This window comes from Sander lucioperca, chromosome 6, assembly GCF_008315115.2.
Source record: "Sander lucioperca isolate FBNREF2018 chromosome 6, SLUC_FBN_1.2, whole genome shotgun sequence".
NCBI classification, from domain to species: Eukaryota; Metazoa; Chordata; class Actinopteri; order Perciformes; family Percidae; genus Sander; species Sander lucioperca.
Window position 1 is genome coordinate 36,383,865 of NC_050178.1, and position 23,095 is coordinate 36,406,959.

Below are 23,095 nucleotides of genomic sequence, written 5' to 3' on the forward strand. Positions count from 1 at the left end.
TTGTTTCCGTATTCTAAGGCTACATCCACACTAATACATTTTTGTTAAAAAACGCATATCTTTTGCTACGTTTATGCCTCACGTCCACACTACTCCCGCATTTCCGAGCCCCTAAAACTGAGACATTTGGAAGCACTGCTGACCCCGTTTAAGTTTGAAACAGGGTTGTATTGTAGTCTGGACGGGCAGAAACTGAGACCTTTGGAAACGATGTTGCACATCGGTCAGTCGTATCAGTTAGGTAGGCGTATATACCTTTCAGTAACTCTTCCACTTTGTAAAAATAAAAACATAGCAGTGTGGAGGTAGCCTAAGACAAATTGGCATCCACAACAGCACTTGCTATGAGACATTTGAAACCTTTGTAATTTTAACTAAAATAAATGTTGTACTCTTTCTACACCTTTGTTTAATGAGGTTAAGGTTTGTATACCAGCATAACTTTTCAGAACATATATCCACTATTCTAACCATTTGTAATTCCCTGGAATGTGTTACTTTAAAGCAGTTAAAGAGCTCATATTATGCTTTTTGGCTTTTCCCCTTTACTTTATTGTGTTATATATATTTTTGTGCACGTTATAGGTTTATAAAGTGAAAAAGCCCAAAGTCCACCCCAAAGGGACTTACCATCTCCAACAGAAAACACTGTTCACCAACTGCTCCAAACAGCTCTGTTGTAGTCCAGCCTTTACTTCCGTGACGAATGTGCGTCACTTTGTAACACACGTTATAATGCTCGCCTAGCTGCTAGCATGGCACGCCCTCATACTCTGCTTCTGACTGGCTAGTAGTCCTTACCTAGGTACTGCGCATGTGCGACTCCCAACAAAGATGGGATAGAAGTGTGATGCTTCACTCTGTAGCTAAAACAGAGAGCTCAACACACAGGGTGAAAAGAGGAGCTGCAGCAATGTGCAGTACAACATAAAATATGGTGTTTTTTGAAAATTAAACCATGTGAACCTATTCTGATATAACCTCTAAATACAATTATGAACCTGAAAATGAGCAAAAATATGAGCACTTTAATATTTTAGCAGAGAACTAGTATACGGACCGATTACTTAACCATTCTTCTCCCTCTTTTTTTTTTCCCCCCAGCCAAAGGCTCGTCCCTGACAGCGGTGTCCGGCCTCTGTGTATGGAACCGGCATGCGGATGGGGAAGTAGTCCGGAGCAGTCCGCACACTGCTCTGGACTGCACGAGGCCTTCTAAAATCAAACCCACTTTACTCTTAGCTTCCCACAATCCTCAGGGTGGAGATGATCTGGACTGCCCAGTGAAGTCAATGTGGTCCTTACTATTTCTCCCAAAGCCATGTGTGTGTGTTGGGGCGAAGGGTGGTGCAATGGCATTGTATGTATAGCGTGGAGTGCCAGTTCGTCTTAGGAGCGAGCCAAGGACCCCCTACACAAGTGTCGTCCCAGTATTCTGAGAGGTCTTCCTGTCTTGAAGTAGTAGGAACAATAGCAACAGCCATGGGTCTCTTGAGCTGTGGTTCAAAGCTCATTGGGTTCAGGTTAAGGGCTGCCGCAACAAGCCGACATGACGCTGAGCAACTGGGGAGACAACAAGCCGATCTCTTCTGTTTGTTAAAGAACGAGTGTGTGAATGTGAGTGCGTGTACGAGTATTTTTCTCATGTCAGATTCTGCTGGACTACTGGAATTTCCAACTTAATTACACCCCCAGCGCCTGATCTCAGAAGCCTTGGAAGGAGAGCAGGAGAAGCAGCTAACTGTTAACTTGCAACACCTTAAACAACACACAATCACCTTGTTGTTTCACTTTGGTTAGTCTGACTCTCTGGCGACACGTTTGTGTAACCTCTGGTTACTCACAGTAGCCTGAGAGGAGCCCATAGGGACGATCTGGTCAATTCTTTTATTACCCAGAATAATTATGCAAGTGTTACCTTTTTATGATTTCTTATGAGCTTTTTACATTGAACTACCAAGAGTCTTTGTAGACACGGTGAAGACAGTTGTGCTTTCAAATGTGAAAAGATCGCCTGATGTGCCCGTTCGATTGAATCCTTTGTCAGAGAGATAACTTGGTCTTGAGGACACCTGTCAATTTTCTAAATCTGTTCATTGTGCAAAATGATCGCCACAGTAGACCTACCCCCCAACTGTGAACAGCACTAAATAACTACTTTCTCCACAGGCACCGCTTAGCAGTCCACAGAGCTAGCCAAAAGCTGCTATCAGCTTTGCCAACTACTTCTCTTTTCTTTTTTTAAAACAAACACCTTTCAGTCATGCTCATGAAGCGGTGATGGTGTATTTCCTGTGTGGATATAAAGAAAATCTGTGCAAACTGTATTGTTATTGCCACACTTTACCTACTTTTTACCCAGCTGTGGGAGATCCACAGCTGTTGTGGGCAGATGTGAATTGAAATGTTTATTTTTCCTACCTAGGGAATCAGGTATGGTACGTCTTAACTGGAGCAAACTTTATGCACGTCACCTGTCTTCTGTGGGTTTGATTGTCCCTCCTTGTGTAACCACTACCCAAACTCTGGATGTTACGGTTTCAATTCCCCACCGGAACACTATGTTGGTCCGTGTTGAGAAGAGATTTATCACAGTAGAATGGATAATCAGGCATTATACTCTATTCCTTTGTCAAAATGGAGTCTTAAATCCGGCAATACTTGCCCATCTCGTCAGGATGTTTGCCTGTTTAGAGTGGGTTTCATGGTGCGAGATTCATGGCGATGGCTTCACGGGACATATTTAAACTTTTGGAAACACCTGTTGATTTATTGAACCTCCACTGATGTCAGTGTGGAAAAGTAGAGGAGACCATTTCCTTTTTTTTAAGAATCTTAATTGAGCTTTCTTTTCTTGTAGCCTATGTATCAAACAAGTATTGAAGTATCCCTATTTGAGAATACATATTTTGTTAAATTGTACATAGTTAAATATGTATTTTTGCACAGGCTTTTTTTGTACACGCTGAATTTTTGGTACAATAAAAAATAAAAGAAAAGTCATTATTTATTTAGTAAAGATGAAGTCAGAGAACTTGATTATTTGAAGTGGTTCACTGCCAGGTCTATATAATGCAATACGCCTATATGTACAAGCTGAAGCATCTCATGAATCGTGTACTGAGATCCTTTTAAGAAACAAAGGTGAAGTGTTGCCACTGTAGCGTGTGTCTGTATGACAGAGGATATCTTTATTCACTTTTCAAGGTCTCAATCACATGTGCTTTTACAAGACATTTTACGTTGCCTATGAATCAACACAACAAAACGGTTACTCTACGACCCAATTAGCCTGTGATTTTGAAACTGTCCCGCAGGCTTGAAGCTGTGCCCGTCGTCGATCCAGTTTCCATGGACTCTTCAGTCATACACTTTGTAGACCTTAAAACACATTTCATGATCGAAACACTTGCGTTCTTTTATAAAAGGCTGAAGGGACTTAAGCAATCACTGCAAGGAAGAGGAACACATCAAACAGTCCAACTGCTTGCATCATCGTTGCCAAACAAGTAATTTGATTCAGCTTTTAAAAGAAATTAAATTTAAAAAAGTGCCTGAATTTGTTTCACCCTCACTGTTTGAGGACAGTATTCTTTGCGTTGATTTACCTTACTTGAATGTTCAAAGTGTTTAGGAGTTTGCTTTTAAGTCTTGCCTATGAACCCTAAATATGGTGAAACCTGAGCTTGTCAGCTGCGCAGTATGAAACACTTTCTTTTTTGGGGAGGCGGCGGAGTTTATCCAAGTTTTCCAGACAAGACATCGATATTTCGTTATCCTCAGTGTGTGGCTTAAGCCCCCTTCTGGTTTACTGGGATTTTTATGTAAAAACCTTCAATCGAGTGTTTTGTTTACCCTCAAACTCCACTGACATCTTTACATTGTTTCCAGTAGACGGAAACATTGCGAAGATTTTTTTTTTATTAGCACCATAGACTTGGAATGTGAAAGTGAGAGAGAATACAGTTCATGTTTGGGAGGACAAATAAATCCACCATTCATAATATGTAAAAGCGTGTAGATTTTTTTGTTTTTTGTATACATTATCAAAATCATTTTCAGCTGGACTTATGTATTTGGCTGCTATGTAATTCATGAACAAAACATAGGTTAGAATTAATATTTAAAGAAAAAAGATTGTATAGTATATTTGTTTTGTAACAAGTTTCTGTAAATAAAATAATTTATACTGCTATTTATATGAAATGATGTCTCTGCCTCTTTCCTTAAATAAAGAAAACAGCCTAGAGAAATGCCAACAGTTAAACAAATTTTATTATATACACAATATAAGAGTCACTTTGTCAGACAAACTACTGGTTCCGGTATATCAAGACTAATGCAAGTCGTCCTTGCATAAAAATATGGCCACCATGGTTACATGTTGATAACTCTCGACAACTTCTGGACTCTGTTCAGCAGCAAGTCGCCCTTCTTGATGGTTTCTTGGTACTGCCAGTTTTTGCTATCGGGTCTGGAGAGAAGAACAGGACGAGATTTAGAGTTCTGCCTTTGGTTACCGAGTTGTTTCTGGATGTACTGAGGTTTGAAGAATAGTAACATTACCTGTTGGTTTCCACAATCTCATTCACTTTATCAATTTTACAGTGGAGACGTCCAGCAGCTATGAATCGGGACAGTTCCCTGAGAAAAGGAGAGAAGATTTAGTTCAGTTAGCCAGATCAAAAATCAGTGATACATGATGCTTCCTTAAAATATAAAGCTGAACCCATGGTATGAAAAACCTACAATTAAAAAGGAATAGTTCAATATTTTGGGAAATGCACTTATTCACGTTTTTGCCAAGACTTAGATGAGAAGATCGATACTACTCATGTCTGTACGGTATATATGGAGCTACGGTACAGTCAGTTAGCTTAGCATTACGACTGGAAATGTCCCAAATGAAATATTCCTTAAGTGTTCCCAGGAAGCCTTTATAAAAACACTAATGCATGGGGAATCAATGCACAAATAAAGCCTACTGGGAACAGGTCATTGGTTCCCATTTATTGAGCATCTGTGTTGTTTTGACTCAAGTCCCTCCATAGAATTTGGCCAATAACTCCAAACAACTCCAAATCCAAGTTTGCACCCTAATGCTTGGAAATGCTGATCCATCTGAAAATGTGTCTCTTGTGCTTATCTGGCAGTATGTACATGCGCTCCAACACCATCCTGCTCTAAAATCGTCAACTACAGCTAGGATATCTGCAGTGCCATTGAGACTCAACCGGTGTATAAGAAGCTTTTTTATTTTTTTATTTTTATTTTTAGAATGTCTCCAGAGGATGTGGCGTATGGATATAGTGTACAGGCACTTACTGGTCGATGAACTCTGTGCTGACACCAAAGGCCTCAGCCATGTAGCCCAGGGTGAGGGAGCGGTAGGACTCTAGCAGCTGGCTGTAGGCCTGGATCCTCATCTCCCTCACATAGTAGCGGTAGTGTGGCGCAAAAAGCCAGTCCTTCTTCATCTCCTGCTCCACCGTGGCTGTAGCGCAAAGAACACAAGTTTCACGAGGTGCGGAGCAGTAGAAATACAATGTATAATGCCAGTGACGAAAAATCCTAACTTATACTTATATTTAACAACAAACTGGAAAGAGCTTTACGAGGTTTGTAGTGACCCGACAAAGTGTTTGTTTTCCAGGCCAGTAAAAGAAAAGGCTTCCTCACCCAGCGACTGGAAGAAGACCGAGTAACGGCACTCGTAGAGGGAGAAAAGATACTGGCGAATTGGAGGGAGACTGTGCAGCACCTCCAAGATCTCAGCTCCCTTTATTACCTGAAGAGGAACACATTTCATTGCAATCATACTGTCAACTTATACGCGTCGGAGAATGTGTAGTGCTAGCACTGTAACCTGCTGGAAGGTGTTTCACAAAGCCAGCATACATACTGTATGAAGCAATTTGTCAAATTCACCACCTTTTTCACTACTTGCACTAAGAAAATTCACAAACACAAAGACGCACACTAACTTCCTCAATAGTCCCTTTGTGAGTACACACTCGCAGTCTCCTACCTTTTCACGGAGGTCAGGCCTTTTGAGGGCAATCATGCACACGTAGACCGTGTAGGTGACGAAGGTCTTGTAGTCCATGAGCTCGTAAGAGGTAAAGGTGGAGACTGTGTCGAGGAAGAGTTCGGCGGCTTGCTTGAAGTCCCTGATGGCCACACAGTACAGGCCCTGGTAGACCTTCAGACGATTCCTCCTGTCCCAGTCTCCCCCCTCCTCAATGAGGCTGCGGAGACAAGAGGCGCATCGAGAGATGAGTACTGGAAAGGATACAGAGACGTTTGTTGGAGATGTTTGAGAACAAAGATATATCGGAGCCGTTACCTCTTGGCTTTCTCGGAGTTGCGTGTGATGAGGTCGCTATCCATGTAGAAGAGTCCGATCCTCAGCAGGTAGAAGACGATATCTAGTCTGTGACCCAGAGCCACTGTCTTGTCATAGGTCTTCCTGAAGGCTGTTAGGGCGCCCTCCTGTGGACGCACAAGACAAAAGGCAGACATTGCCAATGAATCTGCTACTATTCAAATGTGTGTACATAAAACAACTAACTGTGAGCATGTCATGTAAGGGGCCTCTAACACGCGAAAGATTTTTTTTTTTTTTTTTTAAATAAAATAAAGACTCCGAATACCTGTAGTTACGGCTCTAATATTTCAGAGGGAAACTGCCAACCACTTTGCTCTAGTAATGTTGGGTCAGGCAACTTGCATAGGTAATGAGAAACTGACCAAACGTCAACGACAGGCAAACATACTGAAGAGTGCTTTGGTAGTAATTAGGATTTTGGCTCTGATACAAAGCAGTGTTGTATAGAAAAAACCTCAGTGAGTGATTATGTCCCTTGAAAAATATACATATACTTAGCATGATTGTTTGTGATATTAACTGACACAAATACCAACATTAAACAAGTATGCACTCTGGAGAGTGTATGAAATCGACCTCCATTGGGTACCGGTAATGTTTAGTGTTGCGAATTCTGTCCTGTGCTGAATGATGCATCTTTTCAGCACTATCACTACAATGTACCTGTCTGCAATAGACACAATGGAAAAAGGTTGTAATCTACTACAAACTGTAATGACAGTCAAACTCTTACTGATGAGAAGAAAATGAAAGGAAGCTAAATCATTTTGAAAGAAAAAGGAAAACAGCATAGACCTCAGATAAATAACATACTTTAGTCGGACTTTATGACTTCTTGGTTACGGGCCTGGCATGCACACACACACACACACACACACACACACACACACACACACACACTGCATGCACAGCGAATGACCATTCATAATTATTCTTAGTATTTATTTATTTAGGATCCCCATTACCGAAGTAAGAACTATTATGGTGGTATGGTGCTGAGGATTTCCGATACAACAGATATAAAGAAATGACACCATATAGAATGAGCACTGTGTATTACTCCTATCAATATGTATGTATACATTTAAACCCTGAGGGGAAAATCGCATGTCACAGCAGCAGTACACGTACGAAAAACAGTGCAGGGAATGAAATGAAATATCAAAATCACAATCAAATGTCAAAAAGCACAAGTGCTAATATAATATAAGAGGACATGCCAAAAAAAGAAAAAACATACTGATAAAAGTTCCATGTGCTGACTGATGAGGTTAAGGTCAACTTTATTAAGGAGTTACCTTGTCTCCAATTCTGATGAGGTATTCAGCTTTGGCCATCATGGCGTCTCGTATCTCGCTCTCTCCCAGGCTCTTCTCTGCATCCTCCAGGACATCATCCAGGCGCTTCAGCTCCTCCTCGTTGGCCTTCTTCATTTTACTCAGCAGGTCACCGTCCAGCTGCCACTTCAGATCCTTACACAGACCCTCATAATACGGGGCCATATCTGAAGCAGAGAGATAGTTTACCCCGTGGACTATGACAGCCCTCAGTTGAAAAACCAACACTTTGTGCGTCTCATAAACTAACCACTGAGGTTTTTAAGTGAGTTTTCTACAACAGATTTAATTAAAATATTAACGTTACGCAGCCTCTTTTATTTCGGTCCCTGTTAAGTTCCAATGAAAGGCCATATACATTGTTGTTTATTTAACAGTTTTATTTCAATTTTCTCATTTGACGTTTTTATTGTCTTTTTTTTAAACAATTTTACTCTTGTGAAACACTTTGTGAATTTGTTCTGTAAAAGGTGCTAGCTATCTTAAATGAAGTTATTATTGTTATTAATAATAAATAATGCAGAACTTGAAAAATATAAATGAAACACAGTACAGTACTGCAATGTTACGCAGAGTTCAACAAAACCATTCGTCAAGATTGCTTGTTGGCTAACGTTAGCTGACGTTTGCTAATAGCGTTAGCTAGCGTGCTAATTTCGTTGGGATGATCGTTGTTTAATTGGAATACTTTTTTTTTTTTTTAATTATCAACAATTACGAGACATTTGTTCACCCAATACTAAACGTATGTGTGTACATTAATGTCAGCACCCTGTTTATAATGACCAGGCTATAGTGCAGTGATATGCTAACTCACTGTTAGCTTTGATCGCGTCCATGAGCTCAGTCTTCACTTCAGCATCCTGTCGGTGACCGTCCATTGTGAGCAGGAACTTGAGCTGTGCTATCCTCAGATCAGGGTTCTTGGGCAGACCCTCTTCCTCCAGGTTTTCTAACGGCATTTTTAGTTCAAAAAAATAATCACAAGCAAAATCACAAACTGAAGGCTTTCTTTGTGCAGACAGAGTTCACTAACTGTTACTCGCCGTTACCAGCTAGCGTTAGTCAACGATGACTACGGAAAACACTGGACTGTGTTGTTTCCGCCGGAGCGTCAGTCAGCGAGAGGAGGAAAGAGCGGAGAACAGCCTGACATTTAACAAGCAAGTTATCATTCACTGCCCTCTGCCGGACATGAGCGGGAACAACACCCGTGTCCAGATTTAATACCGCACACTAATTGTATACAGTATGTAACGTAATGTAGCGTTATGTAATGTATGTATGTATGTACTGTATGTATGTATGTATGTATGTATGTATGTATGTACTGTATGTATGTATGTGTGTATGTACTGTATGTATGTATGTATGTATGTACTGTCTGCACTGTATGTATGTATATGTATGTATGTATGTATGTATGTATGTATGTATGTATGTATGTATGCATGTATGTATGTATGTATGTATGTATGTATGTATGTACTGTATGCACTGTATGTATGTATGTATGTATGTATGTATGTATGTATGTATGTATGTATGTACGTATGTATGTATGTATGTTTATGTATGTATATGCATGTATGTATGTATGTGTGTATGTATGTATATGTATGTATGTATGTATGTATGTATGTATGTATGTGTGCATGTATGTATGCATGTATGTATGTATGTATATGTATGCATGTATATATGTATGTATGTATGTATGTATAGCCTACTTAACATATTACACTAACAGGACATGATAGAATACATGCTCTGAAGGATGTCAGTCAAAATGTAACTTTGAAATGCCACTGCCAATAAACTTCCCAAAGATTTACTCAGGCCTATTGTTACTTATTAAAGAATATATATTTTTCCTTTGATCTTTCTGGAGTCGTCTCACTGTTTTGCAACATCTCTAGTATGAAATTGGGACACAGTCATAGTTTTTAAAATTACAATTACAAATTGTGTATACCTATGTAATATGTTTACCTTATAATTTCCCTATATATATATGTATCATTTTTTTGCATATTGTTTCTTTTCTGGTGTTGGCGTTTCAACATGCAATGCTAATCATAATCAATGGGACCTCGTGCTGTCATATGGTTTAGGTGTGGCCATTAGTGAAATATGCGACACATCATGTATTTCAGATCATCTGCCCGTCTTATTTACTGTGGTTGTCCCCTGCTCAGACGTTTCTACTGTTGCTCCCGCACGCTGTGTGCTTGCAATTAACCCTTAACTGCCTCACAGTTTTCTGCTGCTTTTAAAGTCTCAGTGTTGTACAACGTTGAAGATTGTAATCTTAATGTTGAGGAACTCACCAACCTCTTTGCCTGTACTTGTAATGAGATATTGGAACCTGTTGCTCCACTGAGAAACACTGTATGCACTCAATGCATTAAAGCATTTTCAGAACCGTGGCTGAATGATACTACTGCTCTCTCAGATGTGCCTGCAGAAAAGCTGAGAGAAAGTGGAAAAGGATAAACTCCAAGTGCCGTTTGAAATTTTACATGACACATTACATAAATACCAGGGAGCAGTTAAATCTGCTAAAACACATTTTTATCTCACCTGGTTGCTAGTAACATCCAGAGGCCTCAGGTTCTTTTTAAAGTGTTTAACTCTATTATCAACCCTTGTGAAACTGACCATGCTGTGCCATCCACATTGTTGTGTGAAAATTTCCTGAATCACTTCATTGACAAAATTGCTGGTCTGAGTTTTTCACCCCTCTGTTCCTCCTTCATGCCCAGCTGTCTTCCAGCAGTTTGAGCCAATTTCATTCCACCTTCTCTCTGACATAGACTGCCTACTACAGTATCCCTGCATGCTTACTCAAAGAGGTTTTTAACACTGTTGGGTCAAGTATTTTATCCTTGGTTAATACATCTCTCAGCTCAGGGTGTGTTCCAGCTGCTTTTAAACATGCTGTTGTGCAACCACTTTTAAAAAAGAAGAATCTGGATCCTTCAGTTCTCTCATTTTAGACCTATTTCTAAACTTCCCTTTCTATCAAAAGTCTTGGAGAGCGTTGTTTTTAATCAACTTCAATAATTTTTAGATGATTTTAGTATTTATGAAAAGTTTCAGACTAGTTTAAACCCTGCCATAGTACTGAAACTGCCCTTCTAAGAGTTTTTAACGATCTTCTATTAGCGGTTGACTTAGGAAACTCTGCTGTTTTAGTGCTTTTAGATTTGACTGCTGCCTGTCAACCACTCAATCCTTTTATCCCGACTCAAACAAAGTGTTGGCATTACGGGCATAGCCCTCAAATGATTTGAATCTTACTTGACAGATAGGAGTTTTGCTGTCCACCTTGGTAATTGCTCTTCATCTTCTGACCCTCTTTCTTATGGGGTCCCCCAAGGTTCCATTTTGGGACCCATGCTCTTTTCTCTGTACATGTTGCCCTTGGGGTCCATTTTAAAAAAACATAACATTCCATTGTTTTGCAGACAATGTACAAATCTATTTGCCTGTAAAAAACAATGATAAGGACACACTTCAGTCTTTGCTTAACTGCTTAAGAGATCTCAAAATATGGTTGAATCAGAATTGTCTTTGTCTCAATGACAATAAGACTGACATTGTTGTGTTTGGTCGTGCTGAACATTTTAGTGCCTGTGTAGATGCTCTTGGTACTTTAAGTTCCCATATTCGTCCTTTTACCAAGAATCTGGGTGTGATTTTTGACAGTCTTTTAAATTTGACAAACAGATTAGTTATGTTGTTAAAACCAGTTTCTTCCAGCTGAGACTTTTAGCTAAGGTCAAGCCCTACCTGCTATGCAAAGACTTCCAAAGAGTCATACATGCATTTATTACGTCTCAGTTAGACCACTGTAACTCTTTATATGTTGGATTGGATCAGTCATCCCTTCGTCGGTTACAGTTAGTCCAGAACGCAGCAGCTCGACTTTTAACCGGGACTAAAAAGCGTGACCACATTACACCAGTTCTGGCCACGCTCCACTGGCTTCCTGTCTGTTTCAGGATTGATTTTAAAGAACTATTTTTTGGGGCTTTTCCCTTTATTAAGTGACAGTGGATAGACATGAAAGGGGGAGAGAGATGGGGGAAGACACGCAGCAAAGGGCCGCAGGTCAGATTCGAACCCAGGTCGCTGCAGGACTCAGCAAACATGAGGCGAACGCTCTAACTGGGTGAGCTAGAGGCCGTCCCCAGGATTGATTTTAAAATTGTATTGCTTGTTTTTAAGATTTTAAATGCGTTGTTGCCTTCTTATTTATCTGAGCTTTTACATGTCCACACACCTGTCAAAGCACTGAGGTCTTTGTTTTTTCCTAGTGTTGGTTAGTTTGTATTGTGTATTGTGTATTGTTTGTGTATATTATCATTTTTTTTTTTTTTTTAGCTTGTTAAGCACTTTGGTCAACTATGGTTGATTTTAAACGTGCTATATAAATAAAATTGAACGGAACTGAACTGAATGGTTAGCACTGTTTGAGTTTGTTCCTTTTCCCCTTTATGCATGCTTACACAGTGCAAATACATACAGGCCAGGTCTAACTAAACTCTAAATTATACATTTCTGATAACTCTGTTTCTTGACCAGTGTATGCTGGGATAGGCTTCAGCACTCCAAGTGACCCTTAATGAGAAGAACAGGTAGTCCTGTAGAAGAACAGACAGAATTAAATGGTTGCAGGAAAAACACATTTAAAAACTTTTGTGTGCTATGGAAAATGGGCCGCAGTAGTGTTGTACAGTTTGCCATAAAGGGTCTGAAATATGCCAAAGCACTGGTATGATCCTTTGTCATTTTACATCATACAAACCTACAAATTCTAATGATGAAATCTATGAAATCCTTCACTTACGTCATATGATTATGAATTAACACTATTAAGATTGATTTCAGTTTTTGACAGACTGAGTTTACATGGTTTGCACCCCTGCATTAACTCAATATACAGTAGTAGTCTGTAACCAAGGCAAAGGCAGATCAGATCAATTGTCCTGCACAGTAACATCTGTCCACTCCACAGGGCAGATGAGTGACTCACACAGAGGAAGTCACTGTCAGGGTTGCGTGGTGGATTGCTGGTTACTTTATTTCTAGTCAGAAAAGTTAATGATAACCAGCCTGAAATACTAACAAAGTCCATGTAGTCTGGACATACTGTATGTACTTCAAGGTCCCTGCCAGTGAGGACAGAATGGAAACTTTGCTACAACAACTGGTAGGCTTTTACTGAATTCTACTGAATTTGTGTATCATTTTATATAGGCCACGTATAAACAAATGTTCACAGGACAGTTTAAGCAGTGAGAAAATATGTTTGTGCTAAACTCTTTCATAAACGTTATCTTATATTAACGGGGAAATGGAAGAAAGCAGGTTGTGTTTTACAGTTTTAGCTGACTTTGTCAATTTTCTGAATTATTCTTTAAACTCGTCATTCAATACAAAAATATAGAAATGGGGTAAGACAATTTGAATATGGGAACACTTACCCCTTAAAGAGTGACAGTTTAAAGGTCCTATGACATGCTGCTTTTTGGATTCTGGGGCCTTAGTGGTCCCCTAATACTGTATCTGAAGTCTCTTTCCCGAAATTCAGTCTTGGTGCAGAATTACAGCCACTAGAGCCAGTCCCACAATGAGCTTTACTTAGGATGTGCCATTTCTGTGTCTGTAGCTTTAAATGCTATTGAGGAGGAGAGAGGGGGGGGGCAAGGTGGAGGGTGGGGGTGTGGCCTTGACCAACTGCCACTTTGCTTGTTTGAAAGCCATGATGTCTCTCTCTCTCTCATTGGCGGGCCAAATTCTCTGGGCGGGCAAAGCAGAGAAAGGGGAGGTAACCTTCCTCCTGATGACCTCATAAGGAGCAAGATTCCAGATCGGCCCATCTGAGCTTTCATTTTCTCAAAGGCAGAGCAGGATACCCAGGGTTCGGTTTACACCTATCGCCATTTCTAGCCACTGGGGGACCATAGGCAGGCTGGGGGAACGCATATTAATGTTAAAAAAACCTCATAAAGTGAAATTTTCATTCCATGGGACCTTTACGTTTCAGCAAGTGTGGGAAAAATGGGCCATTTTGACTTTAAATGTAGCCTACAATGATATAGGTTAGGCTTTATGAAATTTACTAATTATATAAAATGACCAACTGAAACCAATTGTTTCTAAATATCCAATCCCTTTTGTTTGTTTTTAATTGAGATCATGTAAGCAGTTGTTATTTGAAATTGTTGATGATCAGATTGGTCATGGAGTTACATTCTCTATGCTTTTCAGATTGCATTTCTACATATAAGACCAAGGCACTGTTTGGGGGTGAAATATGGTGGGAGGGAGTAGGAAATATCTTATAATACCTTATGTTTTTAATTTGCAGAGAAAGAAATGGTCTATACTTCCACTCCACTACATCTCAGAGGCAAATTATTCCACCACATTTGTCTGGCGGCTTTAGTTAGCACTTACTTCTCAGATTACAATTTTTCATATCCTTTCTGTCCAGTGAAAAGAAACAAAAAAATGTTTTTAATGTATCTGATAAACCAGAGGATTAATTGTATGTAGGTGTAATTGTATTTAAAAATCCTCTTGAATCAGCTGGAAAATGCATCGTCACAAAGCTGAAAACAGGGCTGTTTTTCTGAGCTATATAAATAGCACAACTTTAAAAATCCACAGCAGTAAAATGCCAATGGCAATAATAGTAATCCAAAAACATCATATATAATAGCTTGATTACAGGATTTGTACTTGTAGTGGAGTATTTTCACAGTGTGGTATTGGTACTTTTACTTATAAGTAAAGTACCGTATGTACAAGAATACTTCTTCCACCACTGCCTTTTGCACAACTTGAAATAAGTCTACTCTCTGAAGTTACACGAAAAGAAGACCATACAGTTACAGTATACGAATCAAAGAGGTTAAAATGACTTCTGTCAGACCTGTGTCTAATCACTACTGATTCCCTCTACTTTGTAGACCCGTGGTAATGCTCTGTTCCTCATCATTATTTTGGGAATTGGAGGAACCTTTCAAACTGGCTATCACAGTACTGGATTGAGTTCTCCCTCACCGGTGAGATACATCCCTTGCAGCATTTCTTTTCATCCTGTTGTTTGTTGCTTCATTCACTCTCTCTCTCTTCAAACCCCCACACCAAATTTTCACCTCCAGTTACTGCCGGATGCTGAGAGAGTATGTGTTTAAATGTGAAAAGTGAAAGGAGCTTTTTTTTTCTTTTCAATTTCTCATTGAGTTCAAGCTCCAAAATGGAGCATAGCGTAAGTTCTGGCAGGTCACGGAGTCAAGCTTGGCTATTATCTCAGCTCATAGCTGACAGTCCCTAAGCCAGCACACCAGCTCATGGCTCAGCTGATTCCTTCCTAAAGCATATGATTGGATTTCCCAAATAGAGCGCTCTATTTAAACTGCTTTTCCCAGCCTACCTCGCTGCATCTCTGCTAGCGCTTGCAACCCACCTCCACCCCAGCTCCTCCTTTTAAATTTATAGTCATGTTGTCAATGTCATGGCTGTTGTCATTGATGCTGCTCTGTTCTGTACCCTAAGGGGACCCTGCCACTGCTGCTCTCCCTGCTTAAGGCTTTCCATGTATTTATTGACAAAGTGGTCCTGACTGAAATGTCCTTTTTCGTTCCTAACTTTCACTGCAGTACATTCGGCGCTTCATCAACAGCAGCTGGTACGACAGATATGAAGAGACTCCACCTCCTCAGACGATCACGATGATCTGGTCCCTTATTGTTTCCATGTATGCTGCCGGGGGACTCTTTGGTGCTGTCAGTGTCAAATTGATCTCCGGCATGCTAGGAAGGTGAGTATAAGACAGACCTAATGCAGCATTCAGTCCTGTAGCCTAAAAATACTTTAAGTGATGTGTTCCTTTATCAGAAAAAAGGTGATGATCTGCAACAGCTGTATTGCCATTGTTGCAGCAGGGATCATGCTGACAAGTAAAGGTGCCAAATCATATGAAATGATTATCGTGGCAAGGATCCTGTATGGCTACTCGGCAGGTAAGCCACCAGGACACATTCTACACAACACATCATGTTTGTACCTGCCTGATTAACATCCTCTCGTGACCTGCAGGTTTGGGAGGCAGCATCCATTTAATGTACCTGGGAGAGATTTCACCCAGAAAGATAAGAGGGACTGTGACTCTGACCTCAGCAACCTTTGTGTCACTTGGTAAACTGTTTGGACAGATTTTTGGACTGAGGTATGCACTTATTGTCAATACGTATGGTAGGGCAACCGTAGTTTCGATTGTTTTAGAGGATAAGAGACCTCAATGGACACTGAATGTACAACATATTAGTGACACCTAATGAGGAGAATCCATGCAAAAACCATAGTCTCCTATTCATTTTTTATATAAAAAAAGAAGAGATTTAGATAAAGAGAGACAGAGAAGTTAGAGAAGCTTTTTCACGCTTTGACCATTGTGCAAAAAGAGCTTCAACACAATATTAGGAAGTGTAAATAAAGATGCAATTGTCTACAAAAAAAACCATTTAAACTAAGCTGGAACACGACACTTCCTTTTGTTCTTTCAGTGAGATACTTGGTCGCGAAGAGCTGTGGAACATCGTACTCTGTGTCCCTGCATTTTTTTCAGTGGTTCAGGTTATAGTGTTGCCTTTTCTCCCTGAGGCTCCCAGATACTTATTCATAGAGAAAGGTGATGCTAAGGCTTGCAAAAAAGGTTGGTATATTTCCCCATATTCATGCAGTACCTGACTGTAACAACCTTTGACAGTTTGAGTATTAAACACACAATAAAACAACTGCTATTCCCCAAGAATTATCTGAAGATGAGCTAATTGGCCACAAAAACACATTTACAGCGGGGAAATTAAGTATTGAACGCGTCAAAATTTTTCCCAGTAAATATATTTCCGATGGGGCTGTTGGAATGAAATTTTTATCAGATGTCAGTAACAACCCAAGTAATCCACACATACAAAGTCAAAATGTCAATAAAAAAAAATCAAAACATGTATGTCCATGAAAAAAGTTATGTGTAATAAAGTAGAATGGTAATGGGAATAAATATTGAACACATGAAGAAAAAGGGGTGTAAAAAGGCATGGGAAGCCAATAAACCAGCTAAAATCTGTCAGTATTTAGGAAGCGATCCTGCCCCCTATTAGTGCAAATTAATATCAGCTGGATTAGTCCTAATTGATGGCCTATAAAAAGGTTTCTCATTACCAAGGTGTCACTCAAGAAGCATTTCATGATGGGTAAAAGCAAAGAGCTGGCCCAAGACCTTTGCAAGCTTATTGTAGAAAAACATACGGATGACATTGGTTACAGACGAATATCTAAACTTCTGAAAGTTCCAGTATGCACCGTTGGGGCCATTATCCGGAAGTGGAAAGAACATAATTTCACCATTAACCGGCCACGACCAGGTGCTCCTCGCAAGATTTCTGACAGAGGAGTCCATAGAATACTTAGAAGAGTTGTCGAAGAACCAAGGACCACTCGTGGAGATCTTCAGAAAGACCTGGAAGAAGCAGGTACAGTTGTTTCAAAGAAAACAATTAGTAATGCACTCAACCACCATGGCCTCTATGCACACACACCACACAACACACCACTGCTCAAGAAAAGGCACGTGGAAGCTCGCTTAAAGTTTGCTGCACAACATCTGGACAAGCCAATGACATACTGGGAGAATATAATCTGGTCAGATGAGACCAAAATTGAACTCTTTGGCTGTCATAGCATACACCATGTTTGGAGGGGAAATGGCACTGCACATCACCCTAATAACACCATACCAACAGTGAAGTTTGAAGGTAGGAGCATCATGATGTGGGCCTGTTTTTCAGCATCTGGCACAGGCAGACTTCATGTAATTGAAGGAAGGATGAATGGAGAAATGTACTGTGATATTCTTGATAAGAATCTGCTGCCATCCACCAGGATGCTGAAGATGAAATGAGGGTGGACATTTTAGCAAGACAATGATCCCAAACACACAGCCAAGGAAACTCTCAATTGGTTTCAGAGAAAGCTGATAGCTGTTAGAATGGCCCAGTCAATCACCCGACTTGAATACAATTGAAAATCTCTGGAAAAAACTGAAGATCAGAGTTCATAGAAGATGCCCCCGGAACCTTCAAGATTTGAAGACAGTTTGTGTGGAAGAATGGGCAAAAATCACAGCTGAGCAATGTGTGCGACTAGTTACATACAGGAGGCGTCTTGAAGCTGTCAAAGGCTTTTCTACTAAGTATGAAATACATTTCAGCAAGTGTGTTCAATACTTTTTCCCTGTGTCATTTCACTTTATTACACACAACTTAATTTATAGACTTATTTGTTTTGATATCTTGTATGTGTGGATTAATTGGGTTGTTACTGACATCTGGTGAAAATTTCATGCCGATAGCCACATCAGAAATATCTTTACTGAGAAAAATGTTGACGCGTTCAATACTTATATTCCCCGCTGTAATTAAGTAAGAGCTTGGTTGTTTTTGAAAGACAATGACATTGATATCAAGTTTTCAATCATGTGTGGCACACATGTGACAATGTACTGTAGGTTGTGGTTTACCAACACATTTTAGATCATAGAGCTGTTGGCTGTTTTCTTCTCGAATACATTAATATTTGATATCTTTCTGCATTACAAACACCTATACAAACACATAATATATGTATTGTGTATTGTCTTGAATGTGAGCATATCAGCACATTTCTCAGTTGTTTGTGTTTGCATCTCTGGTCTTTCTTATCCCAGCTCTCCAGAGTCTTTGGGGCCAAGGTGACTACAAACAGGAGATGGACGAGATGTTGGCTGAGCAGGCGGCCATTGAGGCAGCCCCGCCAAAAAGCCCTCTGCAGCTGCTGAGGGACAGGACTGTCCGATGGCAGCTTCTCACCATGTCCATCATCTACTGCTGCAACCATCTGTCGGGCATAACTGCGGTGAGGATGGAACTTAAATACCGTATTTCATGCTAATTTAAGCGTCAAACAATGAAGACTATAGCCTTTCAAAATCTAGTAAACTGTTCTCTCTTTCCCAGATCAGTACCTTCTCTTTTGACATCTTCCTGGAGGCAGGTGTACCGAGAGACAAGATTCGCTATGTTACTCTTGGTCTTGGAATATCTGAAATCATCACCTACATCTCCTGTGTGAGTAACTCCCTCAGTTACCTGAGCTCTTTCTTTCCACTTCTCTTTGCACACTCTTGATTTCGCACAGAAATGTTACTTTTTTTCTACTTTACTTCCTGAGCTGTCATTGAGAATCTGTGTGAAACTGTTTGGAAACTGTTTGGTTGTTGAGTTCAGCCACTGCTAGCACTGGTTTGAACGGCCACTGCCACTACTACCGGGTTCATGTATGTCTTACTCTTCCCACCAGAAACACACTGAGGTATGGTAAAAAATTTAAATAATTAGTCTTGACCATTTGGCAAATGCAGCATAGCCTGATTCTTTAATTTGATTTAGTAAATATTTTAATCTGGAAAGCACTTCGCAAGAAAAGTGCTATATAAATAATATTATTTTTAGTATTATTTTCTCAGGGAGAGAGACGAGGTCAGAGTGTAAATGGCAAACATCAACATAATCATTGCAAATATTCATCATTCACAAAATTATCCATTCTATGTGACATGGCTGACTGAACTGTATTTAAATGATTGACATACAGGATGTTTACAAATCATTGGTCTTGGCTTTAAGAGCAAAGTGTAAACAGACAAACATTTAGCTCAGCACATGTGCATGCAGTAGTATGCCATTTTAATTCATATACTGTATTTATTTACTGTAACACTTGTAATATTACCAGTGTATATGAGAAAAATCTGTGTCTGTAGGAAACACTAGACATGCCTTTATGGGATGCTTCACACGACCTTTACATAAAACTAATGCCATAAAGAAAACTGTACTTGAAACATATTACCACTGCATTTAACACAGATTACAAGTGAGATCAGTTTTAAAAAGGGAGTAAAATTAGCAATTAGTCAAAAAGAAATCATCTTAAAGTGCTCATATTATGCTTTTTCCCTTTCCTTTATTGTATTATATCTTTTTTGTGCATGTAATAAATTAACAAAGTTAAAAGGCCCAAAGTCCACCCCAAAAGGAGTTACCATCTCCCACAGAAAACACTGTTCATGAACTGCTCCAAACAGCTCTATTGTGGTCTAGCCTTTACTTCCGTGACAAACGCGCGTCATTTTGCGTCACCTTGTAAAACATGTTATAACGCTGGCCTAGCTGCTAGTGTGGCATGCCCTCAAACCATGCTAGTTAGAGTGGAGGCCCGAAGAGTTCAGATAGTTGTATCGCCATGTCCAGGAAACAGTGCAGAATTAAAATGTTACGTCTGAAAGACTAATTTGTTAACATTTAAATACCTTACCACTCTGAAATGTCTTGCTCCATTCTAGGTTGCGAAGCTTGTTGGGTTCTGCCTGTGTTTCGTGCTCAGACTCATGTACGGTTGAGCCGAAGCCATGGGTTAACGGCTGAAGCAAGTTTTGTTTTAGATCACACTACAGCTTGCTTGTCAGGGCCCGTCCTACTCTGCTTCTGACTGGCTAGTAGTCCTTACCTAGCTATTGCGCATTTGCGACTCCCAACAAAGATGGAATAGAAGTGAGATGCCTCACTCTGTAGCTAAAACAGAGAGCTCAACACACAGGGTGAAAAGAGGAGCTGCAGCAATGTGCAGTACAACAAAAATATGGTGTTTTTTGAAAATTAAACCATGTAAACCTATTCTAATATAACCTCTAAATACAATTATTAACTTGAAAAGGAGCATAATATGAGCTTTGTGAATGTGTGGATTAATGTTCTGTTTACCTAAGTATGGACACTGGTGCAACGTATCCATTAGTTACTCGTGTCAAACGTTTGTTAAAAAAGAAATTTGAAGGCATCAGTAGAACTAAATTGTATTGATAATGTGGAATTATTAATTATATTGTATTTACTTATTGTATTTATATGTATAAAAGTATTCATGTAAACGTTGATTGTTTTTATCTTTTGTGTGCGACCCCAGGAAGAATAGTTGTTACTACGGTAACAACTAATGGGGATCCTAAATAAATTTAATTAAATTAAAAATAGCTCTGTTGGGGAGTGTTAGCATGGAGCAGCAGAGCAAATGCTCTAAGGCACATCAATGATTTGGGGGGTCAGCTGGGATAACTAACAATTGTGCAAACACCCAAAAATGTTGTTGTTGTATCTTTTGACAGATAGGGGCATTTTCCCAAGATAACAATTATTGACATGTTTCTATTATTTTGTTTTACCTTTCCCTCTCTCAGGGGCTGCTGATTGAGCACACAGGGAGGAGGCCGTTGATCTGGGGGGGTTATGGTTTCATGTCTGCTTGCTGGGTGTTGGTCACTGTCACGCTCAACCTGAAGGTACAGCTGTTAACCTTTGAATACTGAAACAGTATTAGTTAGAAGCTTTGCAACGTACTTTAAAGGGTCATTTTACCCAAATTACAACATGTTCTTACCCTAAGTAGTGTCAAGACATGCAGATTTGCAGGTTTTGAGATGTCTGACTCTGAGATTTATCTACCAATAAAATGGAAGTGAATGGAAATGTGTGTGTGTTGCTCACATTTAAAAGCATTGAAAAATACATTTAATAAATTAAACAGCAAAAGGTCTCCCAGCATCTATGTCCTGGTTCTAAATAATAGACGCAGGACACTACAGACTTTACTGTGTTTTCACTGGAACTACTTTCTACCAAACAAATAGTCTCTATAATTACTACAAATTAATTTCCAGTTTACCTCTATTTTATTATTTTCAATCTCAGATGCCTCAAAAGTTCTGTACGTAAAATTATTTACATGCCTTAACCCCACAAAGGGTAAGTGGAAAATGTTTTTATTTTTAAATTCCATCTAAGTAAAAGTGAAAATATACTGCAAACTAAATTGAAACAGACCCTTTTCCATACAAAATGTTTTTATGAAATGCGAGCTGTGAAAAAATAATTAACTACGTGCATTAGCTTTGATTGCTGCTGTGTGCAAAGAGCAATTAAATACTGCTCTAAATTGCTCTTTTTCTGTAGCAGAATGTATTAATATTCACATTATACAACATTGTTTTCATGCAGGATTCCAGCTACTGGGTTCCATACATTTCGGCTAGTTTGATCATCCTCTCCACCATCTTCTTTAGCGGAGGACCTGGTTTGTGTCTTAACAGCAATTTGGCTCACATTAAAAAATATGTTTGCATGCACAGATAATTAACTGAATCACCTGTATTGGCTCTCTGGTTCACCCAGGGGGAGCCACACAAACTGTCTACAGTGAGATCTTCATCCAGTCCAATCGACTGGCAGCGTTTGTCCTCATTGGGACCCAGCGCTGGTTGTTTTACACTCTGGTGGGCCTAGTCTTTCCATTCCTTATTGTGAGTACAACAAACATGAACATTAGCAACACAGAATAGCTTACACTGTAAAAGCAAATGCATATCTTAGCTTTTAAAGGTAAACAGGATTTATTCATTGGCAATATGGATTATATGTTGTGATATATTTTGACATTTTGTTGTACAACACTTTTCATTTATTCTAATTAAGATCAGTGACAGAATATATTTTAGTGTGTAGTAGAATTGAAAACTTATGTCATATTATACCGAAAGACAAAAAACATCTCAGCACATTAAAACATGAAGCTCATTCTGTGGCCAGGTTAGCTCAGTTGGTAGAGCAGGCGCACATATATAGAGGTGTATACCTCGACGCAGATTTTCCTACATGTCTTCCCCCTCTCTCTCCCCTTTCATATCTGGCTGTCCTTTCCATTAAAGGCTGACATGCCCCAAAAAAATATTTAAAAAAACAAACATGAAGCTCATTCTGATGCTTTACACTGTGTTTGTTCTCTCTTCCAGAATGCCTCATACTGCTTTGTGCTGTTCGCCTGTATGTGCCTGCTGGCTAGTCTTTACACCTTCTTCCTCCTGCCTGAGACTAAAGGGAAAACCCTGCTAGAGATCTCAGAGGAGTTTAAAGCCATCACTGTCTGTGGGAAATCCTTCTTAGAGGAAAAGAGAGTGGAGACCAAGTTATGATGCAGTCCAGATATAGACTGTTGTTTCAAACCCTGTGTGACATTAAGGACAATATATGCTTTGTGAAGTATCAATTGCAAAAACATCTGTAAATAAACACTGTATATTATACAGGGGAAAACCGGTACAATGGAAGAACACTGTAGCTAAATTACAGAGACAAACATGTAAGCAATAATGAACCATGATGTTTTATTCCCTGTCATTGTCCATTTTGACAGTTTGGGTATA

General features: G+C 39.6%; 3 protein-coding genes across 4 annotated transcripts in view; 2 read left to right on the plus strand and 1 right to left on the minus strand.

The window, feature by feature from the left end:
* The window catches only part of LOC116035031 (ataxin-7), a 31,029-nt gene extending 27,047 nt beyond the window's left edge, over positions 1-3,982 (plus strand). For both annotated transcript variants that reach the window (XM_031277930.2, XM_036001899.1), the window contains one exon: positions 1,105-3,982. In XM_031277930.2, the coding sequence (XP_031133790.1) occupies positions 1,105-1,122 (18 nt within the window). In that variant the 3' untranslated portion in view covers positions 1,123-3,982. The remainder of the gene's footprint in view (positions 1-1,104) is intronic.
* A 274-nt stretch (positions 3,983-4,256) lies between these two features.
* On the minus strand, positions 4,257-8,846 carry psmd6 (proteasome 26S subunit, non-ATPase 6). Its single transcript, XM_031277943.2, has 8 exons — positions 8,543-8,846; positions 7,687-7,892; positions 6,347-6,492; positions 6,029-6,248; positions 5,680-5,788; positions 5,326-5,494; positions 4,567-4,644; positions 4,257-4,474 (listed from the first exon to the last, which is right to left on the minus strand). The coding sequence occupies exons 1-8, from the start codon at positions 8,685-8,687 to the stop codon at positions 4,378-4,380; spliced, it is 1,170 nt and encodes a 389-aa protein (XP_031133803.1). The 5' UTR covers positions 8,688-8,846; the 3' UTR covers positions 4,257-4,377.
* Positions 8,847-12,886: 4,040 nt separating this feature from the next.
* On the plus strand, positions 12,887-23,095 carry slc2a9l1 (solute carrier family 2 member 9, like 1). The gene is made up of 12 exons (XM_031277955.1): positions 12,887-12,943; positions 14,709-14,804; positions 15,402-15,562; positions 15,640-15,764; positions 15,841-15,970; positions 16,308-16,456; positions 18,509-18,696; positions 18,798-18,908; positions 21,077-21,178; positions 21,894-21,969; positions 22,068-22,195; positions 22,685-23,095. Exons 1-12 carry the CDS (start codon positions 12,887-12,889, stop codon positions 22,862-22,864), a joined length of 1,503 nt encoding a protein of 500 aa, XP_031133815.1. The 3' UTR covers positions 22,865-23,095.

Excerpts from the sequence above, each read along its gene's own strand:
- slc2a9l1 (XM_031277955.1), top strand. The coding sequence starts at position 12,887 with ATGTACTTCAAGGTCCCTGCCAGTGAGGACAGAATGGAAACTTTGCTA. Across the intron at positions 12,944-14,708 it reads AAACTTTGCTACAACAACTG|ACCCGTGGTAATGCTCTGTT; the intron begins GTAGGCTTTTAC and ends TCTACTTTGTAG. Across the intron at positions 18,697-18,797 it reads ATCTGTCGGGCATAACTGCG|ATCAGTACCTTCTCTTTTGA; the intron begins GTGAGGATGGAA and ends TCTCTTTCCCAG.
- psmd6 (XM_031277943.2), bottom strand. The coding sequence starts at position 8,687 with ATGCCGTTAGAAAACCTGGAGGAAGAGGGTCTGCCCAAGAACCCTGAT. Across the intron at positions 7,893-8,542 it reads GGACGCGATCAAAGCTAACA|ATATGGCCCCGTATTATGAG; the intron begins GTGAGTTAGCAT and ends TCTCTGCTTCAG. Across the intron at positions 4,645-5,325 it reads AGCACAGAGTTCATCGACCA|GGAACTGTCCCGATTCATAG; the intron begins GTAAGTGCCTGT and ends TCCTTTTCTCAG.